Genomic DNA, 16,375 nt, shown 5'->3' on the forward strand with positions numbered 1-16,375 from the left:
AGACTCACCACATTTTAGTTTTAGGATTTACTTCCCCCACATCACATTCTTGGAACTGTCTTCACTGAAGCTCAACAGGAAACAGGCTCTGTCAGAGAAGATGCTGGCTCTGCCGTTGTGAAGTAGCTGTTGGAGCTGCTTGGGAAGAATACTGCCTCGGGACCACAGAGATGTCTGAATGTGGGGAGCAGGAGGGCAGCCAACTGGCCTGCCACCAAGCCACTGTTTTTAGAGCAGGTGCCCAGTTGTGCCTAAGTCCTTCACATGGGCGGGGGCAGGGCTTGCACCTCCTCCAGGCACTCGTCATAGGCCTCCTGGTATTCCTCGTGGGGCTTGACCATTATCACGCAGGTGGGGCGCTTAGAGCCAGCGGCTGCACCCAGGTCCTGCAGAGAAGGAAAAAAGCTGTTTGGAACAAAGGCCACACAACCTGTGCACCAAGGAGTCACGAACTGATGATCCACCAGCCTAATCCAGCCCACAGACATGTGCTAGTCAGTCAGTGTTAACATTTTGAATTGGTTGCCACCATCTAAACTCAGCAGACTTTCAAGTGTGGTCCAGCAACACTGGGCCTACAGTTCCATATGGCAGTTGTGAAAGGGCTCCAGCTCAGTAGGGGCTGTCCCCTTAAGCAGGGCCTATGCTTTCCAGGGCCCTGCTATTCTCCACCCCTTGGAGCCCAGACCTGGCCTCTGTTATATAAGGGTAAGGACAGCTGCAGGTCCCTAGAACATCCCTTCTGAACACTGCACCCACCTAACAGGACTGACACATTCAAGTTCACCTTCTGTTTCATTCCCATAGTCCCATTTTACAAGGAAGTAGAAGTACAGAGAGGTGACTTATCGGCATTCCCTCATCTGGGAAGCAGCAGAGCCAAGAATCCATCCAGGCCTGTCTTTAGCTCCAAAGCTCATGCTGTTTGCCACTATGGCCTGCTGCCACCAACCTGATCCCAGACCCTCTTCTGTGCTGACCAAGATCAGGGGCTCAGGGGCTCCTTACCGTCTTAGAGGGGATATAGACATATGGCAAATTCCGGTCTTCACACATAACTGGGAGATGGCAGTATACCTCAATGGGTAACGTGTCTCCTGCCAAAACCATAATCCTGAAATAAGAGAAACCACTGTCATTCCCAGCTTGCTGGTTCCCTTTTCATCCATAAGGGAGGCCACTGAGCTGGGCCTTGGGGGCTACAGAGATGGGTAAACTGGCCCCTGCCCTCAAGGAGCCCCATCATGTATGTCTCCCAAACTTAAGAAATGCATTCAGATTTGTTTGGTGAGTGCATTCCTCTGGGGAGGTGATCTCTGTTGCCTGGCAACAAGTAAATGCCACCAAGTGTGACAAAAGGTACTGTACCAGGACAGATGAAGTATGAGAGATGCCAAGGAGTAACAGCTCAGCTCTCCTTGGACAATCAAGAAAGGAATCAGGAAGCAACACTTGAGAGGAAAGCTGAATGATGAACATCTGTCAGGCAGCCCACGGAGGGGCTTTGTTGCTGCCAGTCACTAAGTCATGTCCTACTCTTTGTGACCCCATGGACTGTAGCCTGCCGGGCTCCTCTGTCCATGGCATTTTTCCAGGCAAGAATACTGGAGTGGGTTGCTATATCCTTCTCCAGGGGAATCTTCCCAGATCAAGGATCGAACCTGCATCTCCTGCCTTAGCAGGCAGATTCTTTACCACTGAACTACGAGGGAAGCCCATAGAGGGGCGGGGGGCAGGGAAAGCATTTAAGGTTGAGAGAATCAGAAAGATACCAGATACACAGGGGATGGGTGTTGTCGGGAGCCAGGGATGGCTTTGGAATCCAGAATGGGGAGATGAGGCTGACAAGAAGGCTAGAAAAACTAGTCACATATAAGGGTCTTGAGTGTTTCAAGGCTCATTCCTAAGAGTGATAGGGAACTAAGAAAAGCTTGCCAGAGAATCTATAGCTGTTCTAGCTGGCAAGATGATGGGGTTCTGCGACAAGGGCCTCAGGAGCCCTGATGACAGAAGGAAAGAGTCTGTTCTAGGGGAGCAGAAAACACAAGGAAAACTCCTGGGTTCAAAGCATTACTTTGAACTAACTAGCAGGCTCCTAGTTTTCCTTTGGCTCATAGACTGTCCTCCTATATATGCTCCGCTTCCTTTGAGTAGCCTTTTATTGTTTTTGGCCGTGCTGTGCAGATTGTGGGATATTAGTTCCCCAACCAAGGGTGGAACCCTGGCCCGCTTGCAGTGGAAGCATGGAGTCCTAACTGCTGGACTGCCAAGAAATTCCTGAGAAGCCTTTCAACGCTGGTATTCCTACAGCCTGGTCTTTCTGCTCTGTCAGTACGTTCTCTCAGCTGACCCCATCTGTAACCAAGGCTTCAAGTGCCAACTCTATATTGACAACTCCCAAATCTGTTCTCTCCAACCCAACCCTCTCCCAAACTGAACACCCATATAGCCACCTGCCTATCTGACAGTTCTGCTAGGGAGAGGGTTTCCATATTTAAAAGGCACCTTGAAAACTTGTCTAAAACCAGACTCGTGATCTTATACAAATCTGGCTCCCTCACTGTTCACTGTCTTAGTGAACGGGCCCTCTGTCCATCTGCCTGGAGCCCACACCTCCTCACTCTGTATGCAAAAGTCCTCTCATCCATCCACTTTAATTCTCTCCATCTCTGCCATCAATAACCCAATCAAAATTGCTCTCATCTCTTCTGCACCAGAGTAGCCACCTATCTCAATTTCTCCATCTATTCTTACACCTCTGATCTTTTCCAAAGTTGCCAGAAAAACCTTCTAAAGGTGTAAACATAATTATGTCACCCCTCACTTTAACACTCATTGGCTTCCAAAACTCCTGAGTACAAAAACTAAACTTACAATGGCTTATAGAGTCCCATGAGAAAGTAGCACTTCTATCCACTACTACCCTCTCCTGCCCTGGAATCTACTTTCTTCTGGCAGAATGCCCCCCAAACCCGGAAGCCACAAACTAATCCTATATCTTCAGACCTCAGCTACCCACCTAGGTCAGACTCCATAGAGCACCAAATCCTCCCAGCATTATTTAGCTCTTGAGCACCTACAATGTACCAGGCACTTCTGAAAATAAAGCAGTGAAAGGCTTTATTCTGTTCTCAAAGAGCTTGCTTTCTGGCCTGAGTGAGAGGGACAAGGAATAAAAATGCAAATAATTTTCAGATCCTGAAAAATGCCAAAAAAGAAAGCTGTAGGATAATGAAGTCATTCTCACTGCACCCTGTACTTTTCCTTCATGCTTACCCATGACAACTTGTAATTTTGTGTGTATTTGATTACTGCCATTGTCTCCCCATAGCACAGTGCCTGAAAAACAGTAGACACTTGGTAAATAGTCGCTAAGTGAATGAAGCTGGGATCAATCCTAAGTAAGTTGGCTTATACAATTTGGTTCCCCTGGAATTCACCTTCCCCAAGATGTCCCTTTGAGCTCTTGTAAGTGGTATCGACATCTGTACGGAAGGGAATGTATCTTCTGCATACGACCCAAGTCAGAGCACGTTAACCAACTACCTGTTAAGTAGCAGGACACCATCCCCGAAATCCGGCGGAGGGTAGGGGGGATTCTTACCCTTTCTCGCCTTTGTTGATAAATTTCTGAACCTCCTTCACCCCGCGCCGAATCTGCTTCTGCTTCACGGCTGCAACGACAGAACAATCAGTCGGGGGGGCCTCGGCCTGCCACCCGCGTCCCGCCCCGGCTCGGCGTGCACCGCACCTTTCTTGATGCATTTGTAGAGCTTCCGCGTGAGACGGCGAGAAGCCAGAGGCTGCGCGATGGGGTTCAGATTCACCAGCAGTTCATGGTAAGTGCGCTCCCCGCAGCACGCGTCCGCCTGAGCCTCCGGCCCGTCCGGATCTGCCTTTATTTTGGTCATGGCAGCGACTGTGGCAACCTACCACTCAAGGAACAAGTCCACGCGGCCGGCACTTCAGAAATCACTTCCGGGTCATGCTACTCTGCGGGAAGAGGCAGTAAGACATAGCCAATTAGGAAACAGGGAGCTCCGAGGGGTGGAGTCTTGGCAGTAGGGGCGGGGCCACCCCCTCAATGCAGGCGGGGCGGAAGCGGTTTAGGACACGAGTTGGCATGCAATCTGTGAATTTGGGCAAACTCCGGGAGATAGTGAAAGGCAGAGGAGCCTAGCGTGCTACAGTCCATTGAGTCGCAAAGAATAGCACACAACTTCGCGACTAAACAACGGAGGGCCTATGAGGCGAGGGGCGAAGGCCGGAGGGAGGTGGGCCCTGGAGGAGGCGAAGAGGGACTAGGATCCGGGCTTGGGTTTGGGTGAGAGTTCAGCGTCACAGGTGTTGGCGGTGCGAGGAGGAAGCTGTACCGGTATGGGCGTGACCGCATCTAAGTGGACGGGAGCCTTGCTCAAAGGGCGGGGTCTGCGACCAGGGTTGTGGAATGGGAAGTCTTAGGTGTGATTCCAAACCTCCTTAGAATCTGATCCCTCACTTGGGCAGTTCCGATCCCCATCTGGTGCCAGGTCCTGAGTTGGTCCTGGGTGCTGTACCCTAGGTGCCAAGGTTAAGGTAAAGCCTGGCACTGCTTGCGATTTCTTCGTTCTAGCATGGTTCTCACACACTGCTTTCTCTTTACTGGCGAGGGATGGAGCCATTCACTCACTAAGCGCCTCGGTCTAGACCGCTTTTCTTCGGAGAACTCGGTACCACCCTTTCCGCAGGTATCTGCTCAGCTAGCTGTTAATCACGGGAGAGATTCTCCTGACCAACGTACCTAAAATTAAAGTTCTCTGCCTACCTCCCGCCGGCATCCTCTAACCCTCTTGTTTTCTTCGTAGTTCCCGCCGCCGCCTGGCGTCACACCCACAAAGGGCAATGACGGAGACCGCTGGTGGGAGCTGAGAGGGAAGACAATGTGAACACGGGCTGAGACTTGAGGGTGGGGAAGTGCACTGAGTAGGCGGCGCGTTTGCAGTTAACTCTAGAGGATTAATTGGGCTACCCTGGTGGCTCAGATGGTAAAGAATCTGCAGGCAATGAGAGAGACCCGGGTTAGATCCCTGGGTTGGGAAGATCCCGTGAAGGAAATAGCAACCCACTCCACTCCAATATTCTTGCCTGGAGAATCCCATGGACAAAGGAGCCTGGAGGGCTACAGTCCATGGAGATCGCAAAGAGGGACACGACTGAGCGACTAACACACACATACAGTGCTGGGGAGGTGAGCAGGCCTAGACTGGGGTGGATCTTGTACCTCTAACACTTCTTGTACTCTGTCTTGGAACGTTGGATGAATATTTGTTGTTATTTAGTCGCTAAGTCGTGTCTGACTCTTTTGTGACCCCATGGATGTAGCCCACCAGGCTTCTCTGTCCATGGGATTTCCCAGGCAAGAATACTGGAGTGAATTGCCATTTCCTTCTCTAGGGAATCTTCCCAATCCAGAGATCAAACAGGTGTCTCCTGTATTGGCAGGCAGATTCTTTACCACTGAGCCACCAGGGAAGCGAATCATTGCTATACATCAGTTGCCTTTGATTATGTGGTGGTAGGCGGGCCATTTTTGTGGTAGTGGAACAGGCCATAAAGTGGAACTTTAAAAGTCTGCAGGTGGCCTTGACAGCAGGGGACAGTTACGCCAACTGAAAACCTGAACTTTTAACCTTGAAACCAAGTGCAGCCATTACATAAAAATACAAATACTCTTGTTTTCAGACGTTAAACTTTTTATTTTGTATTGGGATACAGCTGGTTAAAAATGTTGTGGTAGTTTCAGGTGAACAGGGAAGGAACTCAGCCATACATATACATGAATCCATTCTCCCCTAAACACCCGCTCCCATGCAGGCTGGCACATAACATTGAACAGAGTTCCTTGTGCTATACAATAGGTCCTTGTTGGTTATCCATTTTAAATATAGTAGTGTGTACCTGACCTTCCCCAAATCCCTAACTATCCCTTCCTTCTGGCAACAATAAGTCATGTTGAGTTTGTGACTGTCTTTCTGTTTTGTAAGTTCATTTGTATAATTTCTTTTTTGAATCCACATATAAGGGATGTCATGTGATATTTCTCCTTTTCTGTCTGACTTATTTCACTCGGTATTACACTCTTTTGGTCCATCCATGTTGCTACAAATGGCATTATGTCATTCTTTTTAATGGCTGAGTAATATTCCATCATATATATTATCATACCTTCTTTATCCATTCCTCTGTTGATGGACATTTAGGTTGCTTCCAAGTCTTGGCTATTGTAAACAGTGCTGTAATGAACACTAGAGTGCTGGGAGCCGGTGAAACATTCCACTCGTGACAAAGGTCATGAGGAAGGAGGCTCGGCATATGCAAAGGCGGGATCGAGCCTCGGGAGTCTCCCCGGATATTCTCGAGCATCTTCCCCCCAAAAACCAGAGTCTGCCTACTTTATTGCTTTGTGCTCTCACCTCTGACTTTACTGGGGGCTGTCCCCCACCACCATCTTGCTCTCTCTGTCAAAGAGTTAACTTACAGCTCCAATTAATAAAGTTCCTGGGCAATTAGGAGTGTTTAAATCCATACCCCTCAGATGGCTCTCTAACTCGCCTGAAAAGTTTACCCGGACTCCTGCAGCTATGCATACGATTGTTTACAGTCTCCCAGCCTCGAGAGGCGCAGGAAGCTTAAGATATTCAAATAGCTTAGAGCCTCTCAGAGAATTAGAAACTGTCAGAATAAACTAGTAAAAGATTTCATTGATGAGCCAATGCTTGTTGCCAAGTTTTCACATTCCCTGAATTGTATCCTTGAATATGTATTAATTAATATAGTTGGTATGTAGAAAAAATAAGTAGTGGCCTTGGTGTTAGTAACTTTAGACCCTTAAGGTAATAAATTCTTTCCTTTGTTGTAAACCCATTACACATCCGCCCTATAGGAATGCAATTTTATCTTCAGAAGATGGCGCCAAACCTTAAAATAATTACTCTTAGAGAAAATAAGTCTTTGTTGATAAGTCCTTGTCAAGAGTCATAAAATGTTAGTAGGCCTTCTGGCCAGAAGATGATGTAAATCACCTAAACCATTTGTATACGATAAATTTGCAGGAAAGAAACCCTGGTTTTTGATAAGGATCTAAAACTGCTGACTTTGCATCCCCTATTATCCTCTATGTGTAACTTAGGGTATATAAGCCCCTGTTGAAAATAAAGCTACGGGCCTTGCTCACCAACGCTTGGTCTCCCCATGTCATTCTTCCCTTTAACTTCCAGCTGAGTCTCCATCTGGAGCGCGGAACCCACCATGCTTACTAATTATGCCTGGGCTTCTCAGACCCACTCGAGAAGGTGTCTAGGGTGGGGCACCTTCCGCTATTCGAGAGGGCGCCTGCAGCCTACGTAAGTGGTGCAAACTTCTTGTCTTGAAGTTTTATTGGTCTCCCGCGTAAACCAAGCTACTCAGCCTCTTTTCTTCACTGAATTTTCCTACTGAGCTATCCTCATTCTATTACTCTTTATATCTCTGATAAATAAATAAATAGTTGCCGACGCCGTCTCCCCTTCGAATACCCTGGATCAGTCGGGGCTGGACCTCGGCACTGGAGTGCATGTATCCTTCCAAATCGTGTTTTGTTTTCCAGATATATGCCCACGAGTGGGATTGCAGAGTCATAGGATAACTCTGTTTTTAGTTTTTTAAGGAACCTCCATCCTGTTCTCCATAGTGGCTGTACCAATTTACATTCCCACCAACAGTGTAGGAGGGTTCCCTTCTTGCCACACCCTTTCCAGCATTTGTTGTTTGTGGATTTTTTGATGATAGCCATTCTGACCAGTATGAGGTGATGTCTCTTTGTAGTTTTGATTTGCATTTCTCTAATAACTAGCAATGCTGAACATCTTTTCATGTGCCTATTGGCCATCTGTATATCCTCTTTGGAGAAATGTCTATTCAGGTCTTCTGCCCATTTTTTGAATAGGTTGTTTGTTTATGCTGTTAAGTGTCATAAGCTATTTGTAAATTTTGGAGACTAATCCCTTATCAGTCACGTCATTTGCAAATATTTTTCTCCCAGTCTTTGAATTGTCTTTTCATTTTGTTTATTGTTTCCTTTACTGTGCAAAAGCTTTTGAGTTTAAGTAGGTTCCATTTGTTTATTTTTGTTTTTATTTCCATTATTCAGAGAGATGAATCAAAAAAGATGTTGCTGTGATTTTTATGAGAAAGTGTTCTGCCTATGTTTTCCTCTGGAAGTTTTATAGTGTCTGGTCTCACATTTAGGTCTTTAATCCATTTTGAGTTTATTTTTGTGAGTAGAGTTAAAGAATGATCTAATTTCATTTTTTTTTTTTTTACAGGTGGCTGTCCAGTTTTCCCAGCACAATTTGTTGAAGAGACTGTCTTTCCAACATTGTGTAGTCTTACCTCATTTGTCATAGATTAATTGACCATAGGTGCTTGGGCTTATTTCTGGGTTTTCTATACTGTTCCATTGATGTATGTTTCTATTTTTGTGCCAGTATGTACTGTTTTGATGACTGTAGCTTTGTAATATAGTCTGAAGTCACAGAGCCTGATTCCTCCAGCTCTGTTTTTCTTTTTAAAGATTGCTTTGGCTATTTGAAATCTTGAGTCTCCATGCATTTTAAATATTGAAATTTTTAATTCTAGTTCTGCAAAAAAAATGCCATTGGTAATTTGATAGGTGTTACATTGAATCTGTAGATTGCCTATCTTTCTGAAACTATTCCAAAAAGTTACAGAGGAAGGAAGCTTCAAAACTCATTTTGTGAGGCCACCATCACTCTAAAAAACCAGACAAAGATATCACACACACAAAAAGAAAATTACAGGCTAATATCACTGATGAATATAGATGCAAATAGTCCTCAGCAAAATATTAGCAATCTGTATCCAACAATACATTAAAAAAATCATACAAAGTGTCAGCTTTTTGAGTCATAAGACAATGAAATGCCAAGAATAAATCTGTCATTAGTAAACCTCTCTGATGATCAAGAGGGATTCATCCCAGGGATGCAAGGACTTTTCAACATCTGCAAATCAATGTGATACACCACATCAACATATTGAAGAATAAAAACCATATGATCATCTCAATAGATGCAGAAAAACCTTTTGACAAAATTCAAAATTCAGCATCTATTTATGATTAAAAAAAAAAAAAACTCTCCAGAAAGTGGGCATAGATGGTACACATCTCAGCATAATAAAGGCCATATATGACAAACCTACAGCTAGCATCATACTCAGTGGTAAAAAGCTGAAAGCATTCCCTCTAAGATCAGGGATAAGACAAGGATGTCCATTCTCACCACTTTATTCAACATAGTTTTGAAAGTCCTAGCTACAGCAATCAGAGAAAAAGAAGAAAGGGAACCCAAATTGGAAAAGAAGAAATTAAACTGTCAATGTTTGCGGATGACATGATACTATACATAGAAGATCCTAAAGATACTACCAGAAAAATACTAGGACTCGGCAATGAATTTGGCAAAGTCACAGGTTACAAAATTAACACATGGAAATCTGTTGCATTTCTATACACTTAACAACAAAAGATCAGAAAGAGAAATTCAAGAAGCAACTCCATTTACCATCACATAAAAAAAGAATCTAGGAATGAACCTACCTAAGGAGACAAAAGACCTGTACTCTGAACACTACAAGCTGCTGAAGAAAGAAATCAAGACATAAACAGATGGAAAGGTGTACCATGTTTGTGGATTGAAAGAATCAATATTAAAAAAATGACTACACTATCTAGTTTTCTTGCCTGGAGAATCCCAGGGACGGGGGAGCCTGGTGGGCTTCCGTCTATGGGGTCGCACAGAGTCGGACATGACTGAAGCGACTTAGCAGCAGCAGCAGCAGCAGCATCCCAAAACAAGTAGCTTTTTGAAACAGTATTTTAATAGGAAAAGTAGGATGTAATCCATTCTAACCTTAGACCCCCCAAAATTTCACAAATAGAAAAATATATCAATTGAGCAATGAAAATGGTTATATAAGCAACAAAATATAATTTGAAAATAAAGTTTGTATGCACAATGTAACCAAAAATTGATCTTTCAAATGTTTTTACTGTGTAATTTCTTGAGTAAAGATAACCTGTCCTGAGCTTTAGGACTGGTGGCTACTGTCAGATTTGCCTTTATGTCTACCACTTTGCTACAGCATTTCTCACCCCAAACCCTCCCCTGCCTTCCTCCCCCTAGGTCTTGCAGTAGAAGTTCTGGCCCTTCTTGGGGAGCCCTCCCCAAATGGCACATGAGACCATGAGAGCAGCGCTCCTCTGAGCACACAGCTGGCTGGGCTTCCCAGGTGGTTTTCTATTCCTCTTTCAAGCTTGTTGGTTGGGTGACAATATATCAGGGTTGCAAAGGGGAAAGGTGTTCCCAGATGTGTGCACTGGGCATGATTAACTCTACAGAGAATTTCATCCCCACGAAACCCAATTCAAGCAATTGTGCTTGACTCACCTCACCAAGGTCTCAGGGATGAAGACCTCTCAGTTTTTATGTGGAAAGAGGAAGGAATTAAAAATGCATGTGCCAAGCACATTACATGCAATAGCTCACAAAGAATACTTTTATTATTCACAATTTCCTTAGGTTCATAACGGTAATAGCTTCATGCAGCTCACACAAAGCTGAGTTTGAATCCTGTCCACTAGTGTCCAAACTCATGCTTTGCTCATCTCCATGTTAGTGATGAAACATGGCTGGATAATGAAAGTGTGGGCATCTTGGCTTGACTAGGTCACAAGTGTCAGCTTTTTGAGCTCTAAGACAATAAAATGCCAAGAACAAATCTGTCCTCAGTAAACAACTCTGTATATTTCTAACAGCAGTCTGGAGCTCTGTGCTAGAATTAAGGTGGTTTGTGTGACTTCACTGATTTTTTGTGAATGGCCACTCATGTGCACTTGAAGTAGGGTAAAATGGGTGAGGACATAACTGCTAATGGGTAGTCAGGCCATCAGGATTCTAATGGCAAAAGACTTTGGGCAAGTCATTTTAACCTCTCTGGGCTTCAGTGCCTCATCCAGAAAATGAGAAAGTTAGACCTTGATGGACTAAAGGTCCGTTCTTTTAAAAAACTTGGGAGGATGATTTTTTTCAGCTGGAGACGTGGGACTTCCGTGGTGGTCCAGTGGCTAAAATGCTGTGTTCCCAATGCAGAGGGCCTGCATTTGGGGCTCTGGGTTCGATTCCTGGTTGGGGAAGTAAGATCCCACATGCTGCAGCTAGAACAAACGAAAAAAGATCCTGCATGCTGCAACTACAACCTGGTGCAGCCAGATAAATAAATATTTTTTTAATAAATTGAGACATAATTCCCGTATCATACAATTCACCCATCTACAGTGTACAATTCAGTGGCTTCAAAAGCAGAGACATTACTTTGCCAACAAAGGTCCATCTAGTCAAGGCTATGGTTTTTCCTGTGGTCATGTATGGATGTGAGAGTTGGACTGTGAAGAAAGCTGAGCGCCGAAGAATTGATGCTTTTGAACTGTGGTGTTGGAGAAGACTCTTGAGAGTCCCTTGGACTGCAGGAGATCCAACCAGTCCATTCTGAAGGAGATCAGCCCTGGGATTTCTTTGGAAGGACTGATGCTGAAGCTGAAACTCCAGTACTTTGGCCACCTCATGCGAAGAGTTGACTCATTGGAAAAGACTCTGATGCCGGGAGGGACTGGGGGCAAGAGGAGAAGGGGACGACAGAGGATGAGATGGCTGGATGGCATCGCTGACTCGATGGACGTGAGTCTGAGTGAACTCCAGGAGTTGGTGATGGACAGGGAGGCCTGGCGTGCTGTGATTCATGGGGTCGCATAGAGTCAGACACGACTGAGAGACTGAACTGAACTGAACTGAGTGTATTCACTGAGTTATGCAGCTATCATCAAAATTAATTAGAACATTTTCATTAACTTCAAAGAGAGCCCCTGCACACTTTAGCTATCACATCTCACCCCCTTATCCTCCCTGGACCTAAGTAACCACTAATCTATGCTTTGTCTCTATACATGTCCCTGTTCTAGACATTACACAGACATGGAATCATAAAATATGTGGCCTCTTGTGTCTGGCTCCTTTCACTTAGCATGTTTTCAAGGTTTGTCTATGTTGTAGCATGTGTCAGTGTCCCGTTATTAAATATTAAATACAACATTCCATTGGATGGATAGACTACATTTTATCCATTTATACGTTGATGGACAGGGTTGTTACCACCTTTTGGCTGTTGTGCTACTGTGGACATATATGTACAAGTTTTCATGTGGGCATATGTTTTTGATTCTTCTCTTGGGTATGCACCTAGAAATAGAATTGCCGTGTCAGTGATAACTCTAACTTTTGGGGGAACTGCCTGGCTGTTTTCCAAAGTAGCTATACCATTTCACATTTCTATCAGCAGTGTGTAAGAGTTCCAGTTTCTCCTCATTCTCCTCAATACTTGCTGTGATCTGACTTTTTCATTATAGTGATCCAAGTGTGTATGAAGCAATATCTCATTGTGGTTTTTCATTTGTGTTTTCCTGATGACTAATGATGCTGAACAATTTTTCATGTGCTTAATGGTTGTTTGCATACCTTTGGGAAAATGTTGACTCTTTTCCATATTTCAGCCTGGAAATTTGGGGCGCACAGCTTCTGGCCTAAAATCTGAACTTCATATTTCAGCACAGAAACTTGGGGCACAGATAAAAATATGGGAAACACATCTTCAGAGTTCACACCTTTTGAATAGTTTTTGAAAAAAAAAATCAGAACTTTTATGTATCAGTTGATGGTACTTATTATAAATGGCAACCCACTCCAGTGTTCTTGCCTGGAGAATCCCAGGGACGGGGGAGCCTGGTGGGCTGCCGTCTATGGGGTCGCACAGAGTTGGACACGACTAAAGCAACTTAGCAGCAGCAGCAGCATTATCAGAACATGGGCCTGGTAAAATGTGACTTTTGCATGGCTTTCTTGTCTGTATTTATCTTGCTCGTAGGTTCATTGGCCTCCTTTGACTAATCAGTTGTTTTTGAAGCAAAGATTGAAATGGTAAATCTAGTTTGTGTGATTTTTAATAATCTCATCCAAAGTAATTTCTCAATTGTTTTTTCTATTGTATAAAATTTCCCATTTTCATTTTCTTCCCTTTTTCTTGTTTTCTTTTGTGTTTGTAGCTATATATCCCATTTTTTTGTAATTGAAGTACATTTGATTAACCTATTTGTGTTGCGATACAACATAGTAATGCAATATTTTTATGGAATCAACTTTATTTAAATATTACCAAACTGTGAGCTGTTTGTTAGTTTTGGAGATGAATGGCTTGTGGGTATCTTGGTTTGCAAATACTTCTTTGCATTCTGGGTTGCCTTCTTCATTCGTTAAGATTTCCTTTTTTGGGCACCTGCTTTGAAATTGAAGTAGATCACATTTTCCTGGTTTTGGTTTATTTCTCATTGCTCTAGGAGATGGATTCCAAAAGACCTTGCAATGATGTCATCCAAATCCAAAAAGATGTAGTTTATATCATCATGTCTCCTTCCTATGTTTTCCTTAAGACTTTCATAGAATCCCTCCTGACCTTTAGATATTAATGACTTGGAGTTAATTTCATGTATGGGGTTAGAGAGTGTTTTAACCTCATTCTCATTTTCTTTATTTTAATAAGCCTCGCATGATGCGTCATAGTGTCTCTTACCAGTGTGTATTCCCAGCATCAGGGGAGGATTATTCCCTTTTCTCCATGTCTCCATCAGTTAGTGTTTGTCAAGTTTCTGACAATGGCCGTTCTGAATACTGAGGTGATTCCTTCCTGTGGTTTTGATTTGCATTTCTAACATTTAGTGAAATTGACCTCTTTTCATGTGATTTCTTTTCAAAGATGAGTTCATGTTACCTCTCGATTCAGCTTCCTATAACTCGGCCCTGTTTTAAATTCTTTTCTGACAACCACCTCTAGGACGTTTGTTGAGATCAGCTGTTTTTGACTTAGAGACCCTTTGGCCTTGAGAATGCTCAATGCCCATCAACACAGATTTTCAAGCTGTTGTTACCGAAAATGGCCATGAGACAGCAGCATTATTCAGCCCCACACATTCCCTACCCCCACCGCCTCCATCGTTTTTGTGTGATTTTATATGGGAATAGAGGTGATTTCTGATTTTATGTGTGTTTCAGGTGTACAGGAGCTTGATTCATTAATGTATGACCATTTATCTATTTCCTTTCAGGTTCTTGTTCTCATCTAGGTGATTACGGTGTGATCAGTAAACTTCCACCTGCTATTCAGTAGGTCGTTTTAGATCATCTATTGGATATATATGTGTGTGTCTACATTAATTCAAATCTCTTAACTTACTTCACCTGTACCTAGAGCTTGAGGGCTCCTGCAGAGGGCAAGAGGCATTCCAGGAACATCGTGGGGTCACACTGCCTGTCACATCCTCCCAGGACCCTGAGCCCCAAAAACAACCCAGCCTTGGGACCCTAGCCTGCCCAGTCTCCAGAGATGTGATACCAGCCAAGGTAACCATGGGATGAAGGGAATAGAGTTAGGATATGTTTCTATATTTATTGTGTTTATTCACTTGTTTGAACTTTGAATTACAAGGCAGTGGTTTTTTTTTTTTTTTTTCAGTCACTTACTTTAGTCACACATAGATGTGTATATGTTATATTTCAGGGACTGTCCCTGTATAGATTATTACAGAAAGTGGAGTATCACTCCTAGTGTTACTCAGGAGGTCCTTGTGGCTTATTTTCTAAATAGTGTGTGCACACGTTAGTCAAGTAGCTCATTTCTATGTGTGCAACACCTTTCTTCTCTGCTAATAGTGAGTGAGAAGAGTTTCTTCTAAGTCTGTGAACTGTTTATCTTGGCTCAAAGAGCTCCTACGTATCCATTTTTAGATTCCACCTGGAAGTGACATCATATTCTATCACTTGCTACGATCATCTCTACCTTCTTGCCTGTGCCGGAACATGGCATTTTTCACTCTTCCTTACGGCTGATTCATATACCGTTGTGTATATAGAATCCATTTCCTTTATTCATTTCTGTGTCCTTGTACACTTAGGTTGCAGCGGTGTTTTTCCTTTGGACACTAGTCCCGCAGGGATGGCATGGGTACCCTTGTCCTCGAAAATGTTTCTTTTCCCTGACTGTGTGCCCAGGCACATGATTGCTGTTTCTTCAGGCACCTCCGTGTTTTGTTTTCTAAACATCCTCCATACTCTTCTCTCTAGTGGATGAACCAATGGAGATTTTTAGTAATCCCATCCAAATTAATTTCTTGATGGGAGTTTCTATTCCTAAACTTTTCCCACTTTTATTTTGCTAACCTTCATTATTGATTATTTCTTGTGTTTGTAGCTATCTATCCACTCTTTCTTTTTCAACTGAGGTACGGTTGATTCACATTACTCTGTTTGCTTTGGGATACAACATAGTGATTCAATATTTTAATGGAATATATACCATTTAAAGATATTTCAAAATCATGGTTATATTTCTCTCTGTGGCATACTAATCCTATTATTTTTCTTACATTATACATAGTGATTTTTATCTCTTAATTTCTACTTCAATCTGGCAACACCCACAACAGAATCCCCACAGGCATCCATTAGTTTCTGGATTTGTGAGTCTTTCTGCTTCATAGGTAGGTGCATTTGAGTCTTATTTTAGATGGAAATTAAATGTGATTTCCTATGGCAGTTTTCTCTGTGTTTCTGACAACCTTGCCTTATGAGAATATGTAAATACATTTTCCTGAAAAGAGTATGACTTTTAGGAATAGTATAATGTCAAATGGATTTTTTCCCAGCTTTCAGCCCACAGAGTTTCTGGCCCGAAATATGAACTTGTCCATATAGCAGCCTGTAAACGTGGGGCACAGAGCTTCCCAAGGAGCACATCTTGTCCTCCATCTTTCAGCCCTGAAACTTGGGGTGCACAGCTTCTGGCCTGAAATATGAACTCTTTTCTGTGTAATATGAAATATGAACTCTTTTTCCATTTAAAATTAAGGATGAGTTTTTAATTGACTTTTTATTTGTCAAGCTAGATGCTTACTCTAGGAGCTGAAGTTCAATTAGAAGTTCAGTTGCCTTAATGGCAATTAGTGTCTCCCCAGAAGTGAAGCCTGAGATTTTGGAACAGAGACTAAGGAGAGAGGGACTATCAAGCGGGATTCCAGAGGATGGAGGCTTCCTCATACACAACTGCTTAGGACACACCTGACTCAGTGTAAAGCTGAGAGCTTAGAAAAATCAGGTTGACACTTCAGAATGCTACGTTTCTTTAAGGTTAGGATTTTGGCTTTGGAATTTAAAATGTAGCATTGTGATGATATTTA

At 43.3% G+C, this 16,375-nt stretch overlaps 1 protein-coding gene across 1 annotated transcript; it reads right to left on the bottom strand.

Annotated features, from left to right (window-relative positions):
• Nucleotides 1–12: 12 nt before the first annotated feature.
• NHP2 (NHP2 ribonucleoprotein) lies at nt 13–3,977 on the bottom strand. The gene is made up of 4 exons (XM_005904621.3): nt 3,752–3,977; nt 3,605–3,674; nt 1,009–1,114; nt 13–386 (listed from the first exon to the last, which is right to left on the bottom strand). The coding sequence occupies exons 1-4, from the start codon at nt 3,909–3,911 to the stop codon at nt 261–263; spliced, it is 462 nt and encodes a 153-aa protein (XP_005904683.1). The 5' UTR covers nt 3,912–3,977; the 3' UTR covers nt 13–260.
• Nucleotides 3,978–16,375: the final 12,398 nt, after the last annotated feature.

The sequence above is a fragment of the Bos mutus genome, chromosome 7 (assembly GCF_027580195.1).
Source record: "Bos mutus isolate GX-2022 chromosome 7, NWIPB_WYAK_1.1, whole genome shotgun sequence".
In the NCBI taxonomy this organism is placed as follows: domain Eukaryota; kingdom Metazoa; phylum Chordata; class Mammalia; order Artiodactyla; family Bovidae; genus Bos; species Bos mutus.